We start from the raw sequence: 23762 nt of genomic DNA on the forward strand, positions 1-23762 counted from the left end.
TTCTCCCATCTCGGAAGTCGATTTCCCCTTCCTGTGCTCGGTTCTTATCTGTGAGAAGAGCTAATTTCCCCGCAAATCTTCGTGATTCTTCTCTCTTCACTGCCTCTGTTGTCTTCATTAGCCTGTCTCAGATTGTGGAAAAAGAAGCTCCAGTGGGTGTGTGGATGTGTGAATGGGTGGTCAGTTGATGGGAAAGCAAAACGGGATGTGGAAGGAGGACTGAGGAGAAATTAGTGCGTGTGACCTCCTTTTAGTGGCTGCACAACAGAGTGGTCGTTGCAAAGCACTCAGGCGTCCATCGACCGCTAGCCATTGATCTGCCAATGCCAATGACTCACTCGATGCTCGGTATGCAAGTTGTAGCCCACGTAAGTATATACGTATGCATGCAAACGCCGCCCAAATGGGATGCAGTCAGTGCAGTACTGCTGAAGACACAAAGTACAGCAGCAGAAAAGAACATTTAAGAGCTCCTTTCCAATAGCCGCATACATTTGTCCCAAAGATAAAGATATTCAAATCCCACCGCGAAAGAACGTATAATATAATAATAAAAATGATATTATAGTCACATTTTTCACTTGAAGTTAAAGTTCAGTAGTAGCTTATTTTTAATGCTTTAAAGTCTGAGAAATGTGAAAATATGTCGTCTAAATTTCACACACCACATAGTGGTGTATCTTTATTAATCCTGCTGAATTTAGGAGTAAAATGAGGGTTCAAAATTCGGAACAAAATTAAACCGTTGTCTTGAATTGCAAAAATATGCCTAATATAGGTCTCGTTAAGTATTCTCCATTGGATTAAATGGAAAATGGTATGGCTGAGATTATTGGCTTTTTCTGTCATCAACACAAACATTTACATGTGCTTTTCGTAAAAAACATCCTGTGGCAATAAAATGAGCTTTGCTGTGTTAACTCTCAGGAGGTAAATTCATTCACTGACCTCCTTGGTTGGAAATATATTTTTCTTTCAATGTTTCTGTAATGCCTGCTATTTTTGGAAGCGCACTGAATGAATCCAGCAATTCAAACAGCAACGAGGCATGTGACTACTCCACAGCCCATCAGACACTGCTCCCCGAACCCAAAGTATTTCACCATTCATCTTTTTGCCTCATACACCGACAATAAGGCGGTCGTGACAGCTGTTAAATCTCGCCGCCAGGTCCTACTTATGGGCTTTGACTGCAGCACAGGCTTTCATCAGGAGATCTGCAGGTGGGCGCGCAAGGCTGCACAACCTCTCAACGTCACTTTGGGTTTTAGTTGACATTTATGATGAAGCCTCATTTATACCTACCGGGGCCTGACTGTCACATTGAACAAAAGAAATCTGCACCTTTTGGCTCTGCACGAGGAGCCCCGCTTGTTCCTGCTTGATGGGAGCTGGTATCCCTTTAATTGCTATGTGGCAATGTGGTAGTCTGACAAATGCAAATAGAGAAAGGACTGTCAGGACAAGTGCCACTTACAATTAGTAAAGGAGCTCATCTAAATAAATGCAAGATTTACACACTGGCTGAGAGGATAGAGACTCTCATTCAATTTTTCCACTATTCAAAAATCCGTCCCCATGTGTCTAAATGGTAGATAACATGTCTTTCTGAAATCACGCTGATATCAGTCCAAGTCTCCCTTCAAACTTCAAAATCAATGGCAGTCTGGTTTCTTTACCACAAACCACCATGATGCCTGAACACTTCATTTATTAATTGGTTCGACATTTTAAATCAGCCAGTTTGCCACAATAGTGGAAAGACTGCTTGTATTAAAAATACATTCTAAATAACATATTGGTCAATTGCGTCAATTGCACGATACGCACATTGTCCCCTTTGAAACGCAAGCAAACACAAATTTCAAGAAGTGCATCAAAAAAGCATGCGTTTACAAAGAGTAACACTCGTTTTTTCATGCTTTCAGATGCATTCATGTATTAGTCACAATTATTTATTGGAATATGCCCAGTAAAGATCAAGAAAAAAAATCTATAGATAAACTGTTCTATAATTTATTTGTACCAAAATAAATAAAAAACAAGAACATATATATATATAAGAACATATATATGTATATATATATATATATATATATATAAGAACATATATATGTATATATATATATATATATATAAGAACATATATCTATATATATATATATATAGATATATATATGTATATATATATATATATATATATATATGTGTATATATATATATATATATACATGTGTATATATATGTATATATATATATATATATACATATCTATATGTATATATATATATATATATATATATATATATAATATTTTATTTTGTAACCATTTTAAAACGTTCATGATAATTTTCAGCGAAAACGAGTCAATATGACCCACAAAGGCAGTGCTGAGAACTTGGTCACCTCAATACCATTCTGCAATTATTCGATTTGGCCACAAGATGGCAGTATGAATTAGTGGCGTTCCAGCCTAATGGTTGCTGAGATTACAGGCTCGCAGGTATAGATAATTTAAGAAAATTGCTCGTGCTGTCCTCGCGACACCGTGCCTATGTGCAGCTCGACAGCCAGTGAACTAATGAAGAAAACTCCGTAGACAAGGCGTACTTTTCTTGCTTTTATGAAGTGTTCTTGTCCTTACAGACAACCATTGTAAGGTATATTTATAAATATAGTAACTGCAACAGAGAAGAAATAAACAGAGTAGATTAACATATGCAATAACACATTTCCATACACCTGCGTTCAAAATAAAGTACACACTTGACCTAAAATAAATGTTTATGAAATTAGAAACACTCACAAAGACGAACGTCTTCCGAGGCTCAAGTGTTTTCGATTACGTTTACCACGTCATGAGCTACTCTTGTGCAAATACGACGATATCGTCTCTATTTCTTCGGAAGTGAAATACATCCAAGATCCACTATTAGAACAGATGGGCTAACATCAACGAATTCGAAAACGACCCAGAAAAAAAAGTTCTCACTCTCACTTTTATCAGTAGTTTTAACAGCTTGCACTAAGCAATCGAAATTAATAAACTTATTTAAGAGGAAATGTGAACTTATTCAAAATCTTTGACTAATACAAACTTGTGAAATATCAATATCTCTTCAAGACATGACAATGCTATCATTCAAATGCCACGGACCGCAACATAATTGAAGGAAAATGCGTAAAAGACAACGCCCTAAAATGTAATTAACATTTTTATTTATATTTAATGCATACAAATCAATTTTAAAATTGTATGTGTTATTAATTTTTTCAAATCTAAAAAAAACAGAATTCTTTTGCCTTTATTGTGGCATGAATAGGCATTGCACTATTTTTTAGGTTATTATATTCTGATTGTGTCACTTATTTCTACGATAACTTATTGTGCATTTAAAAAAATTATCCGTGAGATGAAAACAAAAACACTACTGTAAATGTGCAGTCACATGCAGAGAACAAAACACACAAGGTCATGAATATGTACAGATCAATGAGGTTTTAATAATCATTATCACATTTATATACAAAGCAAGCAATGAACCCGCGCAAAAAAAAATTCCTAAAACACATATTTCCTCTCTTTTTCCTCCCGTCTTTAAAATAGCGATAAGGATCACCTCAAGGAGATTTGTGTGTTGATAGAGAAGCAGACACAATGGGAAAAGAAAATGTTTGCGTTATCTTCCACCATTAAGACAGCCTTGGTCATGAGTGGATGGCAGCTTCCTCATTCTCCACTGAAGTGAAATGACATGGATTTAAGTTCCATGGTTATGCACGACATTAATAGATCGCCAAAAACAAGAAGTGATTGTCTGATCCACTGTTGGAATCACAGCTAGTGATGTCTCAAGCTTTTCAAATCCACTATCACTTCAAATAAGTACTCCTACAGTTCATAAAATGATGAATTATTTCCTCTGTGCGTGCATCTCCGAGTTAAATTTAGCTGCCACTTTAAAAGAAATATAATCACAAACAGGGCAGAACTAATTGAATTTTGATGTGTTATGTGACAGGAAGTTGCGCCGTCTTAATCTGCTTCTCTCGGTTATCCTACAACTTTTGCAACTGAGCATTACCCAAGAATGTGTCAACAAATCAGGCATGAAAAATTAAATGAAAATGTTTTTTTGTTTTTTTTTTTAAACAAAAAGGCAAAAACTAGGGAATACAGCAGAACAAGGAAGCAGTGTCCACTATACACGGTCCTTTAAGAAATCTTAAGTAAAACCAAATTCAGACGAACTAATCTTTTAGAAAAACAAAAAAAAAAAGGCGCCACTAGTAAGTTTGGTTTCAGTCTTTACAACAGTGACCGCTTGGACAAGCAGCAACACTGAGGGGATGTTGGTGAAAATCACTATATATACAAACACGCTCACATTCGCACTATAGTTTTACAATCATGCACACGAGAAGTCAACGTGTCCAGTTTCTTGAGTGGTATCACATGACCCAGCCACGCAGACGGAAGCAGCGTGGGGGAGAGATGTAAGCAACTAGGATGCTCTTCTTTTGTGTGAGGCTCAGCCATGCCACATGACTTCCAAAGGAAACTACAGCGGGCATAATGTCCTGAAAAAAATATGTTTCTTTTTTTTTTTTGCAAGATTTTCCTGTGCGGATCGTAAGAAGGAGAAAAAAAATGTATCTTCACATAGTTTGTCTAACTTCTAGTCAGTGAGCGCCTGCAGAGAAAGAAACATTAAATTCAATAACAATTGTGATAGGTCGATGCAAAACACGAACGAGATGTCAGTTAATGTGATTTCACCAGATGAAAATAAAGAGTGAAACAGCTATGCTGACATTCCACAAACACATCTGTATTTTATATTATATATACACAAATCCAGATGTACCACAATTCCAAGTTTTCCAACCTTTTCTAGGCATGTTTGGCATTGGAAAATTAAAAAAAAAATCTCAGCCACCCGACCAAACAAATTGCACAAAAAAAGATACTCAAGTTAATTATGTGCCTTCTGCCATCTAGTGGAAGAGCATTTTTTTGTTCTGCCAGTCACGATACGTCACTGGGATATACATAATTTGTAGTGAATAAATAATTTCCCAATTAACTGGGTCAAATGAGAATAATTTCCCTCATTATAGTGATCAGTTAAAGCATTGCAACTCATTTGCAGTCTGAAGAAGAGAGACATTTTATGTAACAACGTAATCAATGTTTGAGGGGGGCAACTATTTTCATAAAAAAAATAATTCATTGTTAATTTTCCCATAATCTTTCAAGGAATTTAAAATTCACCACCCCTAATGGAAAAAGTAAAATGAATTTCTGTGAACAGGTAGAATAACAATTTTTCTCTTTACCTTGAAGACTTGAAGGGTTTAGAATTCATCATCCGAGACATGAGGTTGAGCTACAGCCATCTCCTCCTTACTGTTGGCAATCATCTTACATTTCTAGAAAAAAACAGAGAAAGTCGATTACAGGCGCTCGAACGCAACATGCATCAAACACCAGCATCCTTTACCTCTGTCAGCTCCTTTATCGTGTGGATGTTAGCTTGCTGAGTGACTTTCCTTTTCGCTTCCTCGATGTGGTCGAGGTTCAAGGATGGGGTTGGTGGCGCGAGACACGGGGGAGGTTTGTTTGTGATGGTGGGAAGAGGGGCAAGGGGAGGCATGGCTGCCAACGCCCCCATGTTGGTCAAGGCTGCCGTCATAGTGGCCGCCGTCATACTTGCCATGGCGGCGCTCATGGTGATGTTGGACATGCTGGGCATTCCTGGAATACCGGGCAACCCCATTGGACCCATGTTGGGCATATTTGGCATCCCCATGCCCATGGGGAGGGGTAACGGCAGTGGGAGGGAGAGGGGGCCGGGGGACGGCGTCGGCAGGGGAAGCTGGAGGATGGCTTTCGGACGCAGACTCTCTGGGATGGGCACACCCGCTTTGGCACACATGGCAGCTGCGTTGGCCTTGGCTATCTCCAGTAACTGGTCCTTATCTGGGAAAGAATACAATGACAAAACAAATTGTGTAAGCGTTCTTCTACGTTGTCACTTTGCTATGATGTAAGCGGGACAAAAGTTTTACCCAAGTCAGTGAGTCTCGGAGGCGACTTGCTGGCGCTGCGCCGTGTCCGCGACCCTGAGCGGCGCTGCTTGCGGAGAATCAGAACGGGAGAGTGGCTAGGCTCCCTTTTCCACCTATCCCTTCGATCAAATGAGCGACTTCGAAACACCGGACGCTTCCCTCGCCCTCTGGATCTTGACCTGCGTCTGCGGTCAGAGGAACGAGACCTGGACCTGCGACCCCTGTCTCCTGACCTAGACCTTTTCTTGCGGCCGGCGGATCGGCTCCGAGAGCGCTTGTTCCTGTCGGCGGACTTGGATCTTTTCCTCCCCCTTGCGTTGGGCGAGCGGGAGCGGGACCGTCTCTTGCGGACTGGGGAGCGGGACTTGGATCGGCGCGCCCTGGTTCGAGACTTGGAACGGGAACGCTTGCGCCGTGTGGCTGAACGAGATGGGCTGGATTTTCTGCGGCGGCCAGGACTCCGAGATTTTGAGCGGCGCTTCTTTTTTTCAGATGGTGAGACAGAATCTCTCTTCCTCACCGGTGACTTTGACCTGAAGATGATGTAAGTGATTACATTAATTACATACTTTGTCGCAATTACTCCGTTCAAATTAAGTTTGGCTTCAGCACCAATTTATCGCACAGTGGAAAAACACAAAAGCCTCAAACAGAGTTTTTCAGCTATAGCGATTATTTAGAGAACTGCATAGGTGGAGGTTCACTGTATTCACAAACTAATCTTGGTGTTCCTTACATACGCAAAGCACAAACCTCTTTCGGGGTGACGGTGAGCGGGAAGGTTCCTTGTGATCAGCGAGTGAAGGCGAACACTCTTTGCTCTGCCTTCCTGGAGATGCTGAATGCGAGGGGCTTTGCAGGGATTCTTCTAGCGTGTTCACCGGCGGTGAAGAACTTTCTATTTCTTCATCTGGGGCTTCAGAACATTCAGATGCCTCTGGTCCAGTGACAGGTTCTTGGGAGCCAGACCCGGTCTCGTATTCGTGGCATATGCCGGCCCCCTCCGTCTGTTCTGCTTCGACTGCTTCTTCTTCTGCTTCTTCTTCTTCCTCTTCTGCTTCCTCTTCTTCTTCCTCTTCTGCTTCCTCTTCTGCTTCAGGGATGTCATCGGGGGCTTGAGGCTGCACCTGGACTTCCTCCACAGAAGGAACATCAGGAGAACTGGAAGCAACCAATGAGGTCACAGGTTTCCAGCCACCTGAAATATAGACATGGTATTCAAACCCAACACACTTTTTCATCCACAAATTGTTAAGTAGGGCTAAACAATCAAATTAAAATCAAAATGTAGGAGAAGACAAAAGTCAAATCGCAAAGGCTGCAAATCTTATGGTGTGCAAAAGTATTTGGCCCCTTCCTGATTATTATTTTTTTCCCCAATTAAATACATTTTAGTATTAGTCAAGGACAACACAAATAGATGCCATTTTTATATGAAGGATTTTATTATTAAGGGGGGTGGGTCCAAACCTACATTTTTTTTTCTAGACCCACACCAAGGGACGTTGCAGCAAGAAAAAAAAACTACTCTCACCTGTTGTAGGAACAATTTCAGGTACTTCAGCCATCGTTTCAGGGGACGCCATCGTTTCAGGGGACGCCATCGTTTCTGGGGATGCCATCTCTTCTGGGGATGCCATCTTTTCTGGGGATGCCATCTTTTCTGGGGACGCTTGCTCCGCCTGGGGAGAAGACGACATCTTCTCCTCAAGAGGGGGTGAGGCGGATCTGGCATGGGAGGACCTATCAGACGGCTTATCACTTGACTCAGACCGGGATCTGGACTTGGATCTGTGCAAGCCAACAGAGACAGATTTTGACTTTGACCTTCTGATGCAGATCCTTGGTGATTTGGACTTCTTTCTGCTCGGCAATGGCGAACGTGACTTTGACCTGTGCCTTCTAGGCAATGAGCGGGATTTCGAGCGTTTGCTAGACCGCGGCGGAGACCGCTTTCTCCTGGCAGGGGAACGAGAACGCCTTCTCACTGGAGACCTGGATTTGGAGCGCCAGCGAGAAATTGGCGTTCGGGATTTGGTCCGTTTGCGGGGACTCCTTGATCTAGAGCGCCGCTGACGTTTGTAGGTTGTGACGGAACGTGATCGGGTCCGCCTGCTCCTGCGGAGAGATCTGGAACGTGAGCGCCGTGCTCTGGGAGGTGGCGACCTCCGATGTCGCGACATAGATCGACTTCTTGAACGCCGGCCACCAGTACGTTTGGCCAAGGAACGTGACCTGGAGCGGCGGTAAGGGCGCCGGGATCTGGAGCGACGGGCCCTGGCCAAAGAGCGAGACCGTGACCGTCTACCGCTTGCGCCACCACGTCTGGGCGAGCGTGACCGGGAGCGCCTTAAGCGCCCCCGTGAGCGAGATTTTGATCTCCGGCTTCTCCTCGGAGACCGCGACAAAGAGCGCGATCTGCGTGCGCCACGTTTTGGCGATCTTGACGGTCTTCTTTTTGTAGGCGGGGGACTTCGGCGTCGCCTCGGAGACAAAGACAAGCTTCTCCGACGTTTTGGTGACTTGGACCTCCGCGGCGATCGTAACGACTTCCTCTTGGGCGTTCGCGACCGAGAAGTGGAAAACGAGCGACGGCGAGCTCGCTTGGGAGACTTTGAGGGTGGTGAGAGAGCCTTCTTCCTAGGTTTAGGAGACTGAGAGCGAGAGATGGAGCGCGAGAGCTGCCGCTTTGTTAGACGAGTGGGAGATTGCTTGTCCTTTGAGGCGCATCTCGAATGATTTTCTGGTGGTTCTTCCACTGCCACTATCGTTTGACCCTCGTTCTGCTGCTTCGGGGGACTTGGTGATGGAGACCGACTACGTGTTGACCCAGATTGCTTAATTTCTGGGCCCATAACAGGGAGGGGAGATGCTGGCCTAGGTGAGTCAGACTCTTTTACAGTGGTCTGCTGCATTAAATTGGATTCATCTTTCTGTATCGGCTCATCTCTAGGTGCATTACCTTCCTGTTTGGGAATAATGTCAGGAAGTTCATTGGCATGAATCAATGTACCATCTCCTAGACTGGCTTCTTCCTTAATCTCAACTCTTCCTGTCTGCGTTACCTCATCCAAGCAAGGCAGTGGGGATTTTATATCCTTTTCTGTTCCATTGGTCTGACTATCGTTAGTGGTCTTCTCTGCACTTTGTGGAACATCCATTTCGGATATACACTCTTTCTTCTCTTCGAGTGCGTCTGGATTCAGCAGACTGGGAATACCTTTCTCATCCCCTTTGTTGTTTTGTGTTGACATTAGGGACACTGGCTCATGCTGGCCAGGCGCTACCGCTGGAGAGGATTTGCCATCCCCTGTCCCTGCACGCCCCTCCGTTTCAGATTCAGAACCTGAGCCAGTGCTGCTATCAGATGAAGAACGAGATTGGGATTTCTTTTCATCCTTCTTCTTCTTCTTTTTCTTCTTCTTAGCAGCATGTCTTTTGTGTTTTTTAGATTTTGCATCTCCCTCCTTGTCCACACAATCTGACAAGACAATTAATGAGCTTTTTTTTATTCTATTTTTCTTAAATTATTTTGCATTAGAGAAAAATCAATCCAAAATATAAATGTATTGTCCTCACAATTGCCCTACCTGTTTTAGAATCTTCCTTCTGCCCAACATGATCTCCAGCTTTTGCGGCCAGCCTTGCGCTGCAAAAACATCGGTAAATAGGTTCAGAAGTTCACCACAAAATAGAAACACACTAATTGTCAATTTAAGTATCTAAGTAATAATAAAGGAGGAGCAACTTTATTTAAAAATTTGATACCAGGAGTAATCTTTTCGTAGCACTGCATATCAAGATGGAAGTTGGCAGCACGTATGTGTAATAATATTGTTGTTTTTTTACAATTCGAAGGTAAGAATCATAACTGAATTTAGATTAATTTCACAGCCCTACACACACACACGCACGCACGCAATTAACTTTCTCTCCGAGCATGCTCTCATCTTTGTTGAAGTGGGCAACACAGACAACATTTAAGTGACACGAGGCAAACGATGTGTCCACAAAGCGTGACAGCCAAATCAACTTTTTTTCACCTGGCTCGAGTATTCCGCAGAGGCTTCAGAGAGGCTGTCTCCGCCTCAGACTCAGCACCAGAATCCGAGCTGCTTTCCTTTTCACCCTTCCTTTTCTTTTTCTTTTTCTTGTTCTTGTGCTTTTTGTGCTTCTTGTTTTTCTTATGTGGCTGTTCAGTCCCGTCCGTGCAATTCACGTCATCTTTTTCCGTTGTCTCATCCTCGCCTGAAAATGACGTAAATTTCACAATGATGCAAAGTATATTTACACTATGTACTTTGACAACCAAATGTCTAAAAGAAAGTAGCGGGGCTGTTTCTGTATCCGAACCGTCACTCACCGGTTGGAACATCCACTGCACACTCCATTTGATCGGTTGCAGTTGCTGTTGTGAAGGGTCCGCTTAATGTGAGAAGAGTACCGTCACTGGGGAAGAATCAACACACTATCACTAAGGGTTTTCTAAACATTTTTAGCCCATGAACCAAATTAAAAAGGTGATTCCTCTACAGGATTCACAATGCATCAAATATTTCTACAAATAAGCAAACATTGAATCAAAGCAGCTGCACTCTTCTCGTTTGTTCAATACGTTTCACATTTTGGATTTAAGAAATTTAATGAAATGTCTCAAGAGAAATAAAAGTCTCCAACATCTCCTGCTGTTTTGATTCAATTTTTGCAGACATTCACATATAGTGTATGCACACAAATAAAAGAGATTAATTTAACTCCCCCAAAAATCGAATGACAGCCTTGACCCTGAATTTGGGGAAACGCTGCAATTAAGAGTGTAAATCTGTCAGATCACCATGATAATGGCTAGGTGATAATCAAGCAGTTAGTAGTTTGAATATCACACAAAACTGTTGTTTATTCACACAATGCACAAAAATAAGTAAAAATGTGCAAATTAATCTAACTTAAATGAAAACCTGATGTTCGAAATGAATGCTTCGACGTCTGTGTTTTGCATATATTTTACTATACAGGGAGAAAATGTATTTTTGAATACTAGATATTCCAAAACTATATTTTAATATACGCTTTCGCAACAATAAGAACTCTTCAAAATTAGTTAAGTGAAATCTTGATCACATCCACTTGAAAGAAATCTGCGCATTTGACTTAAGGTGCATTGTTTTATGTGATAGCTGTTCTATTACAAACACGAAACGAGATCGTCCTTGCTATGTCAAGAATGGCGACAAGTTAACATTGCCGCGCGACCAGCCAACCACGACGAGTTGTTTTGACGCTAAATTTGTGACACTGTCCAGTCATATCTGCACTCGTCTGCTTATTTATGCTTGTTAACGTGTGGGGAAACGTTGGCTAAGAAAACGAGAATTTAAACAAAGTTAATTAAAAAAAAACAACTCAGTTTACAAGTTATTAATCGCCAGCGGCCCTGCGTGGCTGTATGCTAGCTTGAACATTCATTCAAAAATCATCGGAGGTCACGCTCCTATCAGACATATAAAACATCTAAGATTTTTTCCACTAAAAGAACGATTCGTTTGCTAACAAGACTTAAAACGCAATAGTGATAATAAAATCAGCACGACACTACACAATTGCGGCCTCCACCGCCATTCACAACCTATTCGTCTAGCTAAAACAGCTATCTTGGTTAGCATGCTCGTAGTTGTTTAACAACCAAGCGCCAAGTCCATTTTCGCTAGGAGCGACTGCTGGTTTCAACAAAGCAACTTTGTTATTTATCACATTTACAGTTTTTTTGTGACGCATATTTACCCCGTTTAAATTTGGAAGCACGAGCGGGAGAGTTGATTTTTTTCCCAAGAGCCGCGGTCGTAGTTTCCAAAACGTGCGAAGACGAACAATCGCGTACCTACAACGTTAGCCAGCTAACTCTTCCGCCATGATAGGAAGGTATCCCAGCATGCAATGCTGCGCGCGTTGAGTGACAGCGTCATAGTTGCCCGGGCAACTCCCAGTGATGACGATGGATGGATCGATGGATGGATGGATGGATACAGTGTCTATCTATATATTATAGGTAAGCGATATCACTATATTCTGTTGTTCGATGAAAAAATTGACTTTTCACTATAAGATTATAATAATGAATGTATAATGGGCACCAATAGAAAGAAAATTAATATTACGTGGAATAACAAAAAGAATTTAAATCCTCCAATTGATTTCTCACCACAGCCATACCACGTGATTTATCACTTAATAGGAGAACGACCCCCTTTATTACAATATGTAATATGAATAATAAAATTTCAGAGTGCCCAAAAAGACGGGAAACAAACTGCCACGAAACAATGATTAATAAGAGGGTGAGCTGTGGTTTTTGTGATCTATATATAAATTCTGGATTCACTACATTACCCATAAGCCCCGTGGAGGGAGGAGCTATATGGAACTAGGAAGTGCGTGTATATTTGGCGGAGGAATTGGAGTTTGTATTACGAAGCCTTGTGGACTGTTTTTCTTGCTTGAAACTTAACAACAAGCACCGACGGTCCACGAATCAATATTAAATAAAGAAAAGGTTTGTATTTTTGCGATCTGTTCGAGACTGACTGCTGTGTTTCTGATTTATCGGAAATTTAGCAAGTTGTTTTTGTTCGTGCGTTTTTCAAAACATCCCTCGTTGAGAAATGAAGAAGAGGTTTAATATCAATTTGGACGATTCTGCCTTTTCTAAAGAGAGAACACCAGTAAGCGATCCTATCAGCATTTTCTTCTATGTTTGTGCTTGCAATCATCTGAGTGAGACATGTTTGTTTTTCAGCCAAAACAGTACTTTCAACCATCAACAACTGTGGGACAAAGCAAAACCAATGCACATGCATCACCAGGAAAGGAGGGACAGTCTTTGTCCTATGCACAATATATCATGAAAGCTAAAGCTCAAGGGTCTGCGCCTCTTCAACGAGATGGACCTTCTGAAATACCCACATCTGAAATTAATGCCAGTCCAAAACAAAGCGAGCTTGACACAGTGCCACTTGGGGAAGGAATTAGTGGAGGTGATGATGTGACAAAGAGCGAGGAGACTCATGGGTCCAGTTGTGTTCAAAGAGAAGTAAAATGTCCAAACCTCGGTCCAAAACCTACCGGGTCCGGGAGCAGCATTATTGTCAGTCCCAGACAGGTATGCACCAAGAGGAATATCAGATAGACCTGCACAACCCAAAATAAGAAATATTAGACTTTTTTCAAAATTTAGTACAGTTCCCTGGTGTCTTTGACATGCATTCATTAAAATAGTCCAGGAATTAAGAAATGCTGCACGACCGTTACATGGTCCATTTCTTGTCTCGTTGAAATCAGCGAAGCCTGAGCGTTTTGACCAGAGGGGCTACTTGCAGGAGTAAGAGCCCAGAGTCTGGGGGTAAAAAAAAAAAAAAGAACGCAGATGAAAACAATATATATATATTTTTTATTGTAACTCATGGAGACAACAGTTCATTCACTATACTCTCTCTGTGCGGCACCTATGACCAAACACAAATTCAACTTCACCTCTACGACAATTACACTGTGCAATCAAATAAGGGCCATTTATCAGATGCAAACGCCAATCTGTGCGCTCATCAAACCACAATGTCTGCTTACCTTTTGGCTTTCATTTGATAGTAAAGGTGTCACACCTGCAGGGGATGTGGGAGTATCTGCATGATTGTGTATCAGAAAGTATAGTCCGGTGTTTTTCAAGGCATATTTTTTCCAATTTGAACTTCACGTTTAAATTCCCTCCGTGGAGCTCGTTTGTACCTGAAGATAACTGGAGTTTCTTTTTATGCTTATAGAGGGGGAATCCCATTTTGAAGTTTGTGACGAGGGTCCCATGGGAGTTTGGAGAAGTTGCTCCAGACTACGTTCTGGGCCAGACTACTTGTGCTCTCTTTCTCAGGTGGTTGTTTGCGCTTGCATAGTACATTTTTTTGAACTACCTGAAATTTATTTGACTTTCTCTCCATTTCTTCTTTTTTTTTCTTCTTTTTTTTTTTTTTTTACATCAACTGACTCAAAGTCTGAGATATCACAATCTGAATCCAAACTATATTCATGATCGACTTAAGCAGCTTGGACAGAGCTTCACCCTTCGAGTTTTACTAGTTCAAGTGGATGTGGTGAGTATAAAATGCCATAAGAATTGGTTTGTCCAAGCTGGTAAGTTGTATCGCTGATTAATATTGAAGCAATTATGACAAATTGGAATAAATAGCCCAAAATACATACGCTGGATCTATCAGTTGGAAAGATTTGAAGTGATTTATCTTTGCCATTTTTTTTAGTCTCACAAAAACTTGGCATTTGTACAAGTGTGTTTGGACTTTTTAAATCTACTGTATGTTTGTAACATGTGTATTGTTGGTGTTTTCCCCTCATAGAAAGACCCACATCATGCATTGAAGGAGCTGGCTCGCATCTGCATCCTGGCTGACTGCACTCTTATTTTAGCATGGAGGCAAGTCCTGCGACTGATTGCCTTAGAAGAAAAAGAATTACAAACATTATGATCTGCTACCTGACAGTGTGAACAGTTCAACCTTTGCGGTTGAACATAACTGGGTTCAAAAATGAACACATCACTTCATTAATAAAAGCTATGATGACCACAATCCAGTGCGGTTTTACAGCTATGCAGCAAATCTAAACACTCACAACTCATAGTCAACATATAATCAATATCATTTTTATATTTTATAAAAATGCCCTAAACATACTTCATCTTATTATATACAATTTAATATAATTCATTTATTTTATGTGTATGTTTTTTTCTGAACTGGCAGCCCAGAAGAGGCAGGACGTTATCTGGAGACATACAAATCATATGAGAAGAAACCAGCAGATCTTCTAAAGGAGCATGTTGAAAAGAACTATTTATCAAAGGTAACTTTGTGATTATTTTTTTAAGGTGTGAAGCACTTTGTGTCTTCTTTATTATCTACTTCAATCTTGTGTGATGACGTCACTGCCTTAGTTTTTTAAGAATCTCTCACACAAAATACACATTTGTTTGTTTTGAAGGTGACAGATTGCCTGACCACTGTGAAGTCCATAAACAAGACAGATGCAATGACGTTACTGTCAACCTTCTCTGTGAGTACCTCTTAACCTTCATCACTGCAACTGAAATGTTGACTTGGGTCCATTCATCGGTAATTCTTTTATTCGACTATTTCATAACAGTCTTTGGAAGGCATCACCAGTGCGTCGAAAGATGACCTTGTTCTCTGTCCAGGCCTTGGTCCACAAAAAGTGAGGGGAGAAACGCACATTATTATGATATCGTTTAAAAGAAAACCTAAGTGTAATATATATTTAATCACTTTGTTGGCACTTTGTGTTTGCAGGCAAGACGCCTTTATGATGTGCTTCATAAACCTTTCCTAAAATCCAAGACAAAGTGTGACAGTTGAAGAAACGGAACCTGCAGCATGTGGGATGAAATTATGTCTGAATTGAAAGAAAAAGACATGGAAAAAAAAAAAACGTTTTAACCATTGTCAATTTGTCATTTTTTCATTATTTGGCTGAACAATACTGTTTGTGAATCAATAAATATTGTCACGTGTTGACATAATTGAATCATTCTAAAAAGGGGCACTCATTCTAAAAAGGGACACTTTAATCAAATAAATATTGAACAATATATCTGGATCTATGCTTTTAAGTATTAGAGGAATTATAGTACTATTTATAACACCTGCGCCATCCATTCAGATAAGTACAAAAGCAGCCACGTTTACTAAGACAATGAAATAAAAATAAAATGTACAAAGGATAATCTAACAACATGATTACGTAATGTTGTGATTACTGCGTGTAGTTATAGCATATGCGGATGGAGAGGAAGTTTGAGCCATTCATCATTTCGGACATAAATGGGTCATGCATGTTTTTGATGTCTACCAAAAAAACTATAGATTAGAAAATCGATTCCGCCATAGAAAAAATCTTTTGGGGGTAGGAAACGGCCTTGTATACCAGCGTAAACCAAGGAAACATTGAGGGGGGGAAATTGTGACAACAAAACAAACGGTTTTGTTCACATTAAAAAAAAAAAAACTGCTGAGTGCAGCCAACAAGCACACACGCACTTGCATACTTTAAAGAAAACCTTCTGTTATTATGAATAAATATAATTCATATTAAAAAATATTGAATCTAGACGCCGTTTTTAATTGAACTTGACATCATTCATCAAGATTGGAGTTTATTTGATAGTGATTTGACGATTTCCGGTTATCTTTGACGCAATGTTCGCTATTTCCGATTACCATTGAACGCAACATGCGTGACGTAGAGCGCAGGAAATGCTTGCAAAAGTTATGTTTTCCAGTCATTTTACAGTGATACTCTAGTTCCATCTTAACTAAACTACACGTTGTAACCAAAATCTAGTTAAACATGGGTAAATATATCTTTTGAGAACAACATTAAACAGCTCGATTTGCGTTTGTTGAGATGGAGGATCAGCAGGAAGATCTGGTGCCACCTGAGGAGTATGTTGTTCTCTGGAGCTTTACTGGGCGTTGCAGTGAAGAGGTCATCTGTTTGTCTGTCCGTTCGCTTGCAGAATATGTCAAATTTACTGGATAATTTATCATGTTGCAAACTGTGTGTACAAGAAAGCAGAGCGGAGTTCAATTTTACAAAACTAAATCAATTAAGCCACTACGTGATAAATAGAGTTAATGTTCACGTGCAAAGCTGTGGAAATACAGCGCAGCGTTACTATTGCGAGAAGATATTTGTAATTGAGTCTGTGTTCGTGTTGTAATCGGACATTGCAAAAAAATTAAAACCAAACGCTGCAGTAAATGAATGGATAATCCCTGGATTAGATTCCTATCAAATTTGAAAATGTTCTGTGTCACTTTTGTTCAGCAGCTTAGTGTAAAAAAAAGGAGACCGACTGATGGTCCATGCCAAGATTACCCCAGATTGGTGGTGGGCTGAGTTTGGAGGGCTCTTTGGATATGTCCCTGCCAGCTACCTCCACCAGGGAGCCACTGAAGAGGAGGAGGAGGAGGAGGACGCATGGCAGGATGAGGAGTACTACTTTACCTACGGAACACTGGTTGGCCTTTTTGAATCACTTTAATGTTATTAGTTCAATGTCTATGCACATTTTTGGGAGGAAAACAATTTGAAATGTTTTTACACCATACCAGAATCTTCACTTGGAGATGTTGTCAGACAAGAGCCGCACCGAGGCGTACAGGCGGGTCATCGTCAACAACAGTGCTTCTCTGCACAGGAAGGTGGTGATGGACCTCGGCTGTGGTACGGGCATCATGAGTCTGTTCTGCGCTCAGCTGGCACAGCCGGCAGCGGTGAGGAGAACACGACACCTCTTTGAGAAAGCACATGGACACTTGACAAGTGGTAGTAGGGACCAGACCTGGTTATCAGACCTGGTTACAAAAAAAAAAAAAAGCAAATAGGTGAATTCGTAATGAGAGACCAATGAATTGGCACGCGATTTCTATGTTGTGATGTCGGTTTGCACTCTTGCAGGTTTATGCCGTGGAGGCAAGCTCGATGGTGGAGCACACCAGGAAGTTGGTGAAGGAGAATGCATTTGAGGAGGTGGTCACGGTGCTGCAGGGTCGAGCCGAAGAGATCCAACTACCTGAGCAGGTGGACGTCTTGGTGTCTGAGTGGATGGGCAACTGCTTACTGGTAAGAATCAACAACACACATATCCCGTCACCCGGTCCAAATCTTAGCATTTTTATCAACTCACTAGAATGAAGCTGGAATTTATCATCGGGATATTATTTTTCAGGGAAAAAAGGTGTTTTGAGAAAAAAATAGAAAAAACATCTTTGACACAACACAATATGTGTGTACATTGAGGTGTGCTTTGTTGGTCATCTCAACTAAATTTTTTTTTCTCATTATTTGTGTGTGTGTGTGTGTGGGTGGGGGGGTCTCTCCCATTTTCGTAATTGGTTGTTCAAAACTGTTATGTGTTTCAATTTTATAGGTGGCATGTGACTTTTCAACTATACCTTATCCCCTTCATTTTTGGTGTAGTTTGAGTTCATGGTGGAGTCCGTCCTGCTGGCCAGGGACCGCTGGCTGAGGGAAGGTGGCACGATGTGGCCCTCGTCCGCAGCTCTCACCCTGGTGCCATGTCAAGCCCAACGATATTACGCCGAGAAAATGGCCTTCTGGGAGAAGCCCTACGGTCTAGACTTCACCCCGCTTCAGTAAGACGCACATTTTGGTTTTCCATCCATTTTCTATTGCGCTCGTCTTTCGTGAGGATCACGGGTGAGCTGGCGTCTGTCTGTTGGCAAGAGGAGTTTTACACCACATATACTGGTCGTGGTTCAAACACAGAGCATATATTGATAACTATTCACACCCACATTTACATTTCTACACAATTTAGACATGAATGAATCTAATGTACATGTTTTCGGAATGTGAGAGGAAGTAGCTGAAGAAAAGCCACTTCAGCAAAGGGAGAATATGCAAACTCCACACAGGAAGGTCGGGGCGAGGTTTGAATCCAGAACCTCCAGGGTCCATTCTATGAAACCTCCATTTGAGGTTCGAGACAGTGTCCTTAACATAAAGAATATAAAATTGGTTCACAGTAAAGACCCGATTGACTCGTGATAACCCTTGTTGTTGACATTGTACAGTATCTTCTTCAATGTAACAGAAGATTCAGAGTGAACACATTCATAAAACTGAGATGAACTGCACAGCCATGATTATCACAACAAGTGTAAAAAATACGATTGAATCTATCATGAGACTAAATAAAATAAAGTGGCTTCTTACCCTTTGATGAGATGAATGGGACTTCACGAGTTGCACCTTTTTTGCATAATTTGGATGGATGTCATACAAATGATAAAAGATGAGTGGAAAAACTTCCAGACTTGCACTCTAACCTGTAAATAAATTAAATGAAATAGACAATCGGGATGCATTGGAGGCAAGGTGAGAATTGCTGCATTCTACGTATCTCGTTCGTTGGTCTAATTTTGAAACGAAAATTCCATAAAATTGTGCACCATTAGTTTTTTTTTTTCTCATAGAGATTTTCAATGCAGTTTATTTGCATTGTGCGTTGTCCAAATGGCCTTCTTCCCGTAGGCCTCTCGCACTGCAGGAGTTCTTCGGCAAGCCCAAATTTAGCCACTTGATGGAGCCAGGCGACCGCCTCGCCACTCCTGCTGACGTCATCTGCTTGGACATGCACACGCTGCAGGTGGCAGACTTGGAAGTATGCCGTCCGATCGTTCATTCGTACAATTGTGCCAAGCGAAATGTGTTTGGTAATGCGCCGCACCGCTGTATCGTTTCTAAGGAAATGCAGGGAGAGTTTCAGTTTCACTTGGACAAGTCTGGCGTGTTCCACGGCTTCACTGCCTGGTTTAGGGTTTGCTTCAAGAGCCTGGAGGAGGGCGGCGCGCCAGTGGAGCTCAACACAGGACCCGACTCAGAGTATCACTCATCCGTCCATTTACTGTGGCATTTTAAAGTGGAACTGGCACCCATGCGCAAAAACATTTCAATCTATTTTAGGAAGGTGGAAGCCAAACAAAATGGGCCACAAACAGAAAACACACCTGTTGAAAATTATTTTACCTCTTTTAATTAAAAAATAAATAAACAGTACAATTACACATGATTCCAAGTAATGTGATTTCAAAATGCTCAATGCATATTATCATTTTAATTTAAAAGAAAAACAATTGCATGTACATTAAAGACATTTTTTTGTTTGGGTGCTGGGTAAAAGCCATACTTTAGTCACATCATTAAAGTTCAAAAGTTACATGTTCTTAAGTTACCTGAGGACAGGCACAATATTTGTGAATTCCAGCAAGTAAGTCAAGTGTCTCAACAGAAAGTCAAATGTGCTCATCACGAAACCACCATGCAGCCCCATCAGTCACAAAGCTGTCGTTAATACACAGACTACCATTCACTCACAGTCTTCAATTAATTGAAGTCTTGGTTCCAGGCCGACACACTGGAAGCAGACTCTGTTCATGCTGGACGAGCCCGTCAGCGTGCATGCCGCAGACTGCATTAACGGAACCATGACTCTGCGAAGGAACCCCATCTGGAGGCGCCACTTGACTGTCACCCTCCATTGGGACATCAACAGCCACACACAGGAGGCGGCTACCTGCCAGGCAAATTAGTCGCCTCCTGCGTATGGTCGTTATAATACGACAGGGGAGCTACACTAATACGATGATGTGCTTCTTTTCTTTCTGATCTTTAGGCCGGGATGAAGAGCTTCCCTATGTGGCGCTGACAGCTTCTCGCCATCTGGCACAACCAGCTGAGCTTCTGGGTCCTTGGGACCAGTCTTAAGTTGGGGCTGATACAAAACAACTAAGTGGGGAAAAAAATGTCCAAACTTTTCCAGGACATTTTTCAGTGACAATTTAGTTTGTGCCACACACATGGATCACACAACCTTTAAAGTCAACTTTGAACTCATGCACTTTTTTTTTTAGTCTGAAGAGTCCCACAAACCTTGACAAATACAACAGCAGAACCTTCAGAGGTGAACACAGTCCATTTCGTCAACTTCCGAGTTGCTGCTTTTTCCCTTTGGAAATCATACAAATCAAAGTAGAACGATTCAATTCTGTTTGATTAAGTGCAAATCTGATTTGATGCGGTACAACTCAGTTCAAGAGGGTGTTAATGCAATGAGTTTCTTGTTGTCAATATACAATACAATATGAAGTGATCGACTATTCCAAACCGTTTTTGTGACACCCCTATTTACAGTACAGTACTTGGGAAATGTGATCTTTTAATTCTGAGAAATGACACAAGGAAGCCAGCATATAAGAGCTTTAGTCCCAAAATAATAATTTAAATAATTTCAACAAAAAAAGTTAGTGCCCAAAATGAATGCTGCAAATGTAAAAAAAAAAAAGTTCAAAATTGTAATAGAAGGTACCAAAATAATGTAAAAATTTGCCAAGGATAATAAAATAAAGTATTTGATTTCAATATGCCCCAAAACTAGGAAAACCGTAATTCATCTTCATTGATAACTCCTCACACACTTTTGCCACATTCTTGTGTCATTTCCAGCAAAAAGCCATTCAACAAATACAAATGGCTGGTGTATGACTGGTTTGGGTCTTAACTGGAGCTAACTGAAATAAATATTACAAAATACAGCAACGTCATCCCCAAACCCCCAATCTCACATTGTGGCACTCGTGAATTAACATATTCACTGAGGTTTTTTTTGCCTCAATATTTTTATAATTTTTTGTTTGTTTGTTTGATTTCCCCTATTTAGAGATGCATCTGCCCTTGAATTGGTTGTACACTCCCTCCCACCCTAAAGTAAGCTGTGCCTGGCTCTACAAAACCTGTGACCCCAATAAAGGCATGCCATGACCTTCTAATCACAAATCACGATTTGACCCCAGAGGTCACAGTGATCTCAGTGGATGCCGGCTGAGCGACCTCCGGGAGTTGCGACGGCTTTGACAGAGGAATGAACAACGGGGGTTTTACCACACTGTCATCATCGCTTTTCCCCCCTTTCTGCCTCAAATGTTTATCGCAGTGGTTGATAAACGTATCCAGCTTGGCAAAGGTCTTGTTGCACACTTTGCAGTGATAAAGCCGCAGCCCCTTTTCGAGGCGAACGTGCAGTCTGATGTAGGACGACTTTATGAAGGTGCGGCAGCAGACGCCGCACTTTAGGTCGCTTGCACGGGAGTCGGGCTGAGGTGCGGGCGCCGAAAGCGTTTTTCCTTGCTGAGCCGACTCTTCGGCCTTGTGAGAGAGTAGTCGCGGCAGAGAGCTGAAAGTCTCGCCACATTCATCACACTTGTAGGACCGCTCGCCCCTGTGATTGCGGACGTGCGAGAGCAGGCCTGCCTTTTGCGTGAAGGCCTTGTCACAGTGGGAACACTTAAAGGGTTTCTCACCGGTGTGGATTCGTCGGTGGGTCTTGAGATGTGCAGCGCGCCCAAATTTCTTGCCGCATTCGGGGCATTTAAAGGGTCTGTCACCGCTGTGGATGGCCTCGTGGGCCACCAGGTGGGAGTTCTGGTGGAAGTACTTGCCACAGGTGGCACACTGGAACCTCCTCTCCTTGTTGTGGGAGGCCAGGTGTAGGGTCAAGTGGGCCGAGGACATGAAGGTTTTTCCGCACAGTAAGCAGCTGTGCGGGTCCATGTGGGCGCCTCCCTGGGCCTGTCCTTCGCTGAGGGCCTTACCGTCTTCCCGGCAGGACGGACATCCGGACACACCCTCAGATTTGCCAGTCCGAATGGTTTGGTCTGATTGTGGAAGACCGAAGCTGCGTCCGCACTCGGAGCACTGCTGCTCAACTTCTGGGCTGCTTTTCTCCTGCATGGTGATGCTTAGAAACAGCAGAGACACTTTCAGGTCATTGCACCTGAAAACTTAACAACACATACACAAGAACATAATTTCTCCTCGCCAAGATTTTTAACATATGTCAATGGCAGCATGGTGACCTAGTGGTTAGCCTGTCTACCTCAGAGTTCTGAGGTTTAAGCGTCAAAAACTCCCAATAGGGAGTTTTCAAATTTTCTCTGTGCTTGCCTCGGGGGTTCCTCCCACATTTCAAAGACATACTTATTAGGTTTACTGTTTGATACTCAAACTCAGGACAGGGTACATATATTTTGTGGCCCACTAAATCAGATTAAGTGTGCCTACTTCATGTTTGTTCGGGGTTCCTACATCTTAAGGCAAGTTAAATTCAAGACTTTAACACTAATCCCATTTGAAAATAAATTCAAGACTAACTCCCCAATGTCCCACGTTGTCCGAAGTTGCTACAGTACATAACGTGCATGGCTCGTTGCTCTGAAAATTCACGACTAAAACCACATTACTATTCTGTTGTCATGGAGGTCTGATGTTACCCAGAGAGTCATTCAGTGTAGATATATTAAATTACACCTAGTTAAACCTTGTCATTGGCTGGTGACCAGTCCAGGATGTACACCACCATATAAATCAGCTACGTTGGTTCTATCTCACCCCTGACCTGAATGAGGACAAAACTCTAGAGCGAAAACGCAAAACACCGCAAAGCATCACTGTACATCACTGTAAAACTACACACTCAATAAATGGCGTGTTACCTTTTTATAACATAAAAATTGAGCATTATTGTCTTAGTAATAATGGCTTTCGCATCCCATTTAGATTGTGTGGGTGTACCAAATAAGGTAGGTCGTCTTAGAAAACAACACGATACCTTAGCTTGTAAGTCAACTGGCAATCGATGTGAGGCAAAAAAACAATCAAGCTTCCCACCTTGTCCTAAACGCATTTACCTTAACTTCAACAAGTCTTTAAAGGAATATGTTTTTATTTACTTTATTTTATTACATACCAATGTCAAAGAGGGACGGGAAGTGTGAAGCTCCGCTGCGGCAGCAAAGGGGGTGACAGTCATGTGCGGGGAGACAGCACCACCTACAGGTTGGAGGTAAAACAGACACCATGCCCGCCAGCATTTTATTTGATTTTCGAAACTATATTTATAATTGATTTTATTTTAGCTGATGATTTGATGTAACCTTTATGCAAAATGATTTGCTTTCATTCACTAGTATGTGTAATTACAAAGTATTTAATTGACTATTTACGATTTACTCCCAATTTATATTACGCCA

The 23762-nt window shown here is 41.7% G+C and overlaps 4 protein-coding genes across 15 annotated transcripts; 2 read left to right on the forward strand and 2 right to left on the reverse strand.

Moving 5' to 3' along the window:
- Positions 1–3484: 3484 nt before the first annotated feature.
- sona (SON DNA and RNA binding protein a) lies at positions 3485–12068 on the reverse strand. Of its 2 annotated transcripts, none has more exons than XM_088315559.1 (10): positions 11951–12068; positions 10436–10521; positions 10116–10320; positions 9663–9721; positions 7607–9553; positions 6826–7270; positions 6073–6605; positions 5505–5983; positions 5341–5433; positions 3485–4694 (listed from the first exon to the last, which is right to left on the reverse strand). In XM_088315559.1, exons 2-9 carry the CDS (start codon positions 10461–10463, stop codon positions 5359–5361), a joined length of 3771 nt encoding a protein of 1256 aa, XP_088171685.1. In that variant the 5' UTR covers positions 10464–10521; positions 11951–12068; the 3' UTR covers positions 3485–4694; positions 5341–5358. The 2 variants fall into 2 exon arrangements, with proteins under 2 accessions (XP_088171685.1, XP_088171684.1); XM_088315558.1 differs by having other exon boundaries at positions 11854–12011.
- Positions 12069–12490: 422 nt separating this feature from the next.
- ercc1 (excision repair cross-complementation group 1) lies at positions 12491–15793 on the forward strand. Of its 2 annotated transcripts, XM_088315210.1 has the most exons (10): positions 12491–12622; positions 12781–12791; positions 12866–13228; positions 13887–13990; positions 14111–14210; positions 14472–14548; positions 14877–14976; positions 15115–15186; positions 15277–15345; positions 15441–15793. In XM_088315210.1, exons 3-10 carry the CDS (start codon positions 12971–12973, stop codon positions 15504–15506), a joined length of 846 nt encoding a protein of 281 aa, XP_088171336.1. In that variant the 5' UTR covers positions 12491–12622; positions 12781–12791; positions 12866–12970; the 3' UTR covers positions 15507–15793. The 2 variants fall into 2 exon arrangements, with proteins under 2 accessions (XP_088171336.1, XP_088171335.1); XM_088315209.1 differs by having other exon boundaries at positions 12500–12791.
- Positions 15794–16376: 583 nt separating this feature from the next.
- On the forward strand, positions 16377–20834 carry prmt2 (protein arginine methyltransferase 2). Of its 9 annotated transcripts, none has more exons than XM_088315606.1 (9): positions 16377–16635; positions 16978–17170; positions 17265–17426; positions 17611–17775; positions 18133–18308; positions 19210–19339; positions 19424–19560; positions 20084–20258; positions 20351–20834. In XM_088315606.1, the coding sequence occupies exons 2-9, from the start codon at positions 17009–17011 to the stop codon at positions 20381–20383; spliced, it is 1140 nt and encodes a 379-aa protein (XP_088171732.1). In that variant the 5' UTR covers positions 16377–16635; positions 16978–17008; the 3' UTR covers positions 20384–20834. The 9 variants fall into 9 exon arrangements, with proteins under 9 accessions (XP_088171732.1, XP_088171736.1, XP_088171737.1 ...); XM_088315610.1 differs by having other exon boundaries at positions 19210–19324; XM_088315611.1 differs by having other exon boundaries at positions 17351–17426.
- Positions 19689–23586, reverse strand: LOC148323495 (uncharacterized). Of its 2 annotated transcripts, none has more exons than XM_088315615.1 (2): positions 23480–23586; positions 19689–22471 (listed from the first exon to the last, which is right to left on the reverse strand). In XM_088315615.1, exon 2 carries the CDS (start codon positions 22462–22464, stop codon positions 21511–21513), a length of 954 nt encoding a protein of 317 aa, XP_088171741.1. In that variant the 5' UTR covers positions 22465–22471; positions 23480–23586; the 3' UTR covers positions 19689–21510. The 2 variants fall into 2 exon arrangements, with proteins under 2 accessions (XP_088171741.1, XP_088171743.1); XM_088315617.1 differs by having other exon boundaries at positions 23342–23490.
- Between the last annotated feature and the right edge of the window lie 176 nt (positions 23587–23762).

Source organism: Idiotropiscis lumnitzeri, chromosome 14, assembly GCF_059441095.1.
Source record: "Idiotropiscis lumnitzeri isolate Australia: NSW breed Sydney's pygmy pipehorse chromosome 14, RoL_Ilum_1.0, whole genome shotgun sequence".
NCBI classification, from domain to species: Eukaryota; Metazoa; Chordata; class Actinopteri; order Syngnathiformes; family Syngnathidae; genus Idiotropiscis; species Idiotropiscis lumnitzeri.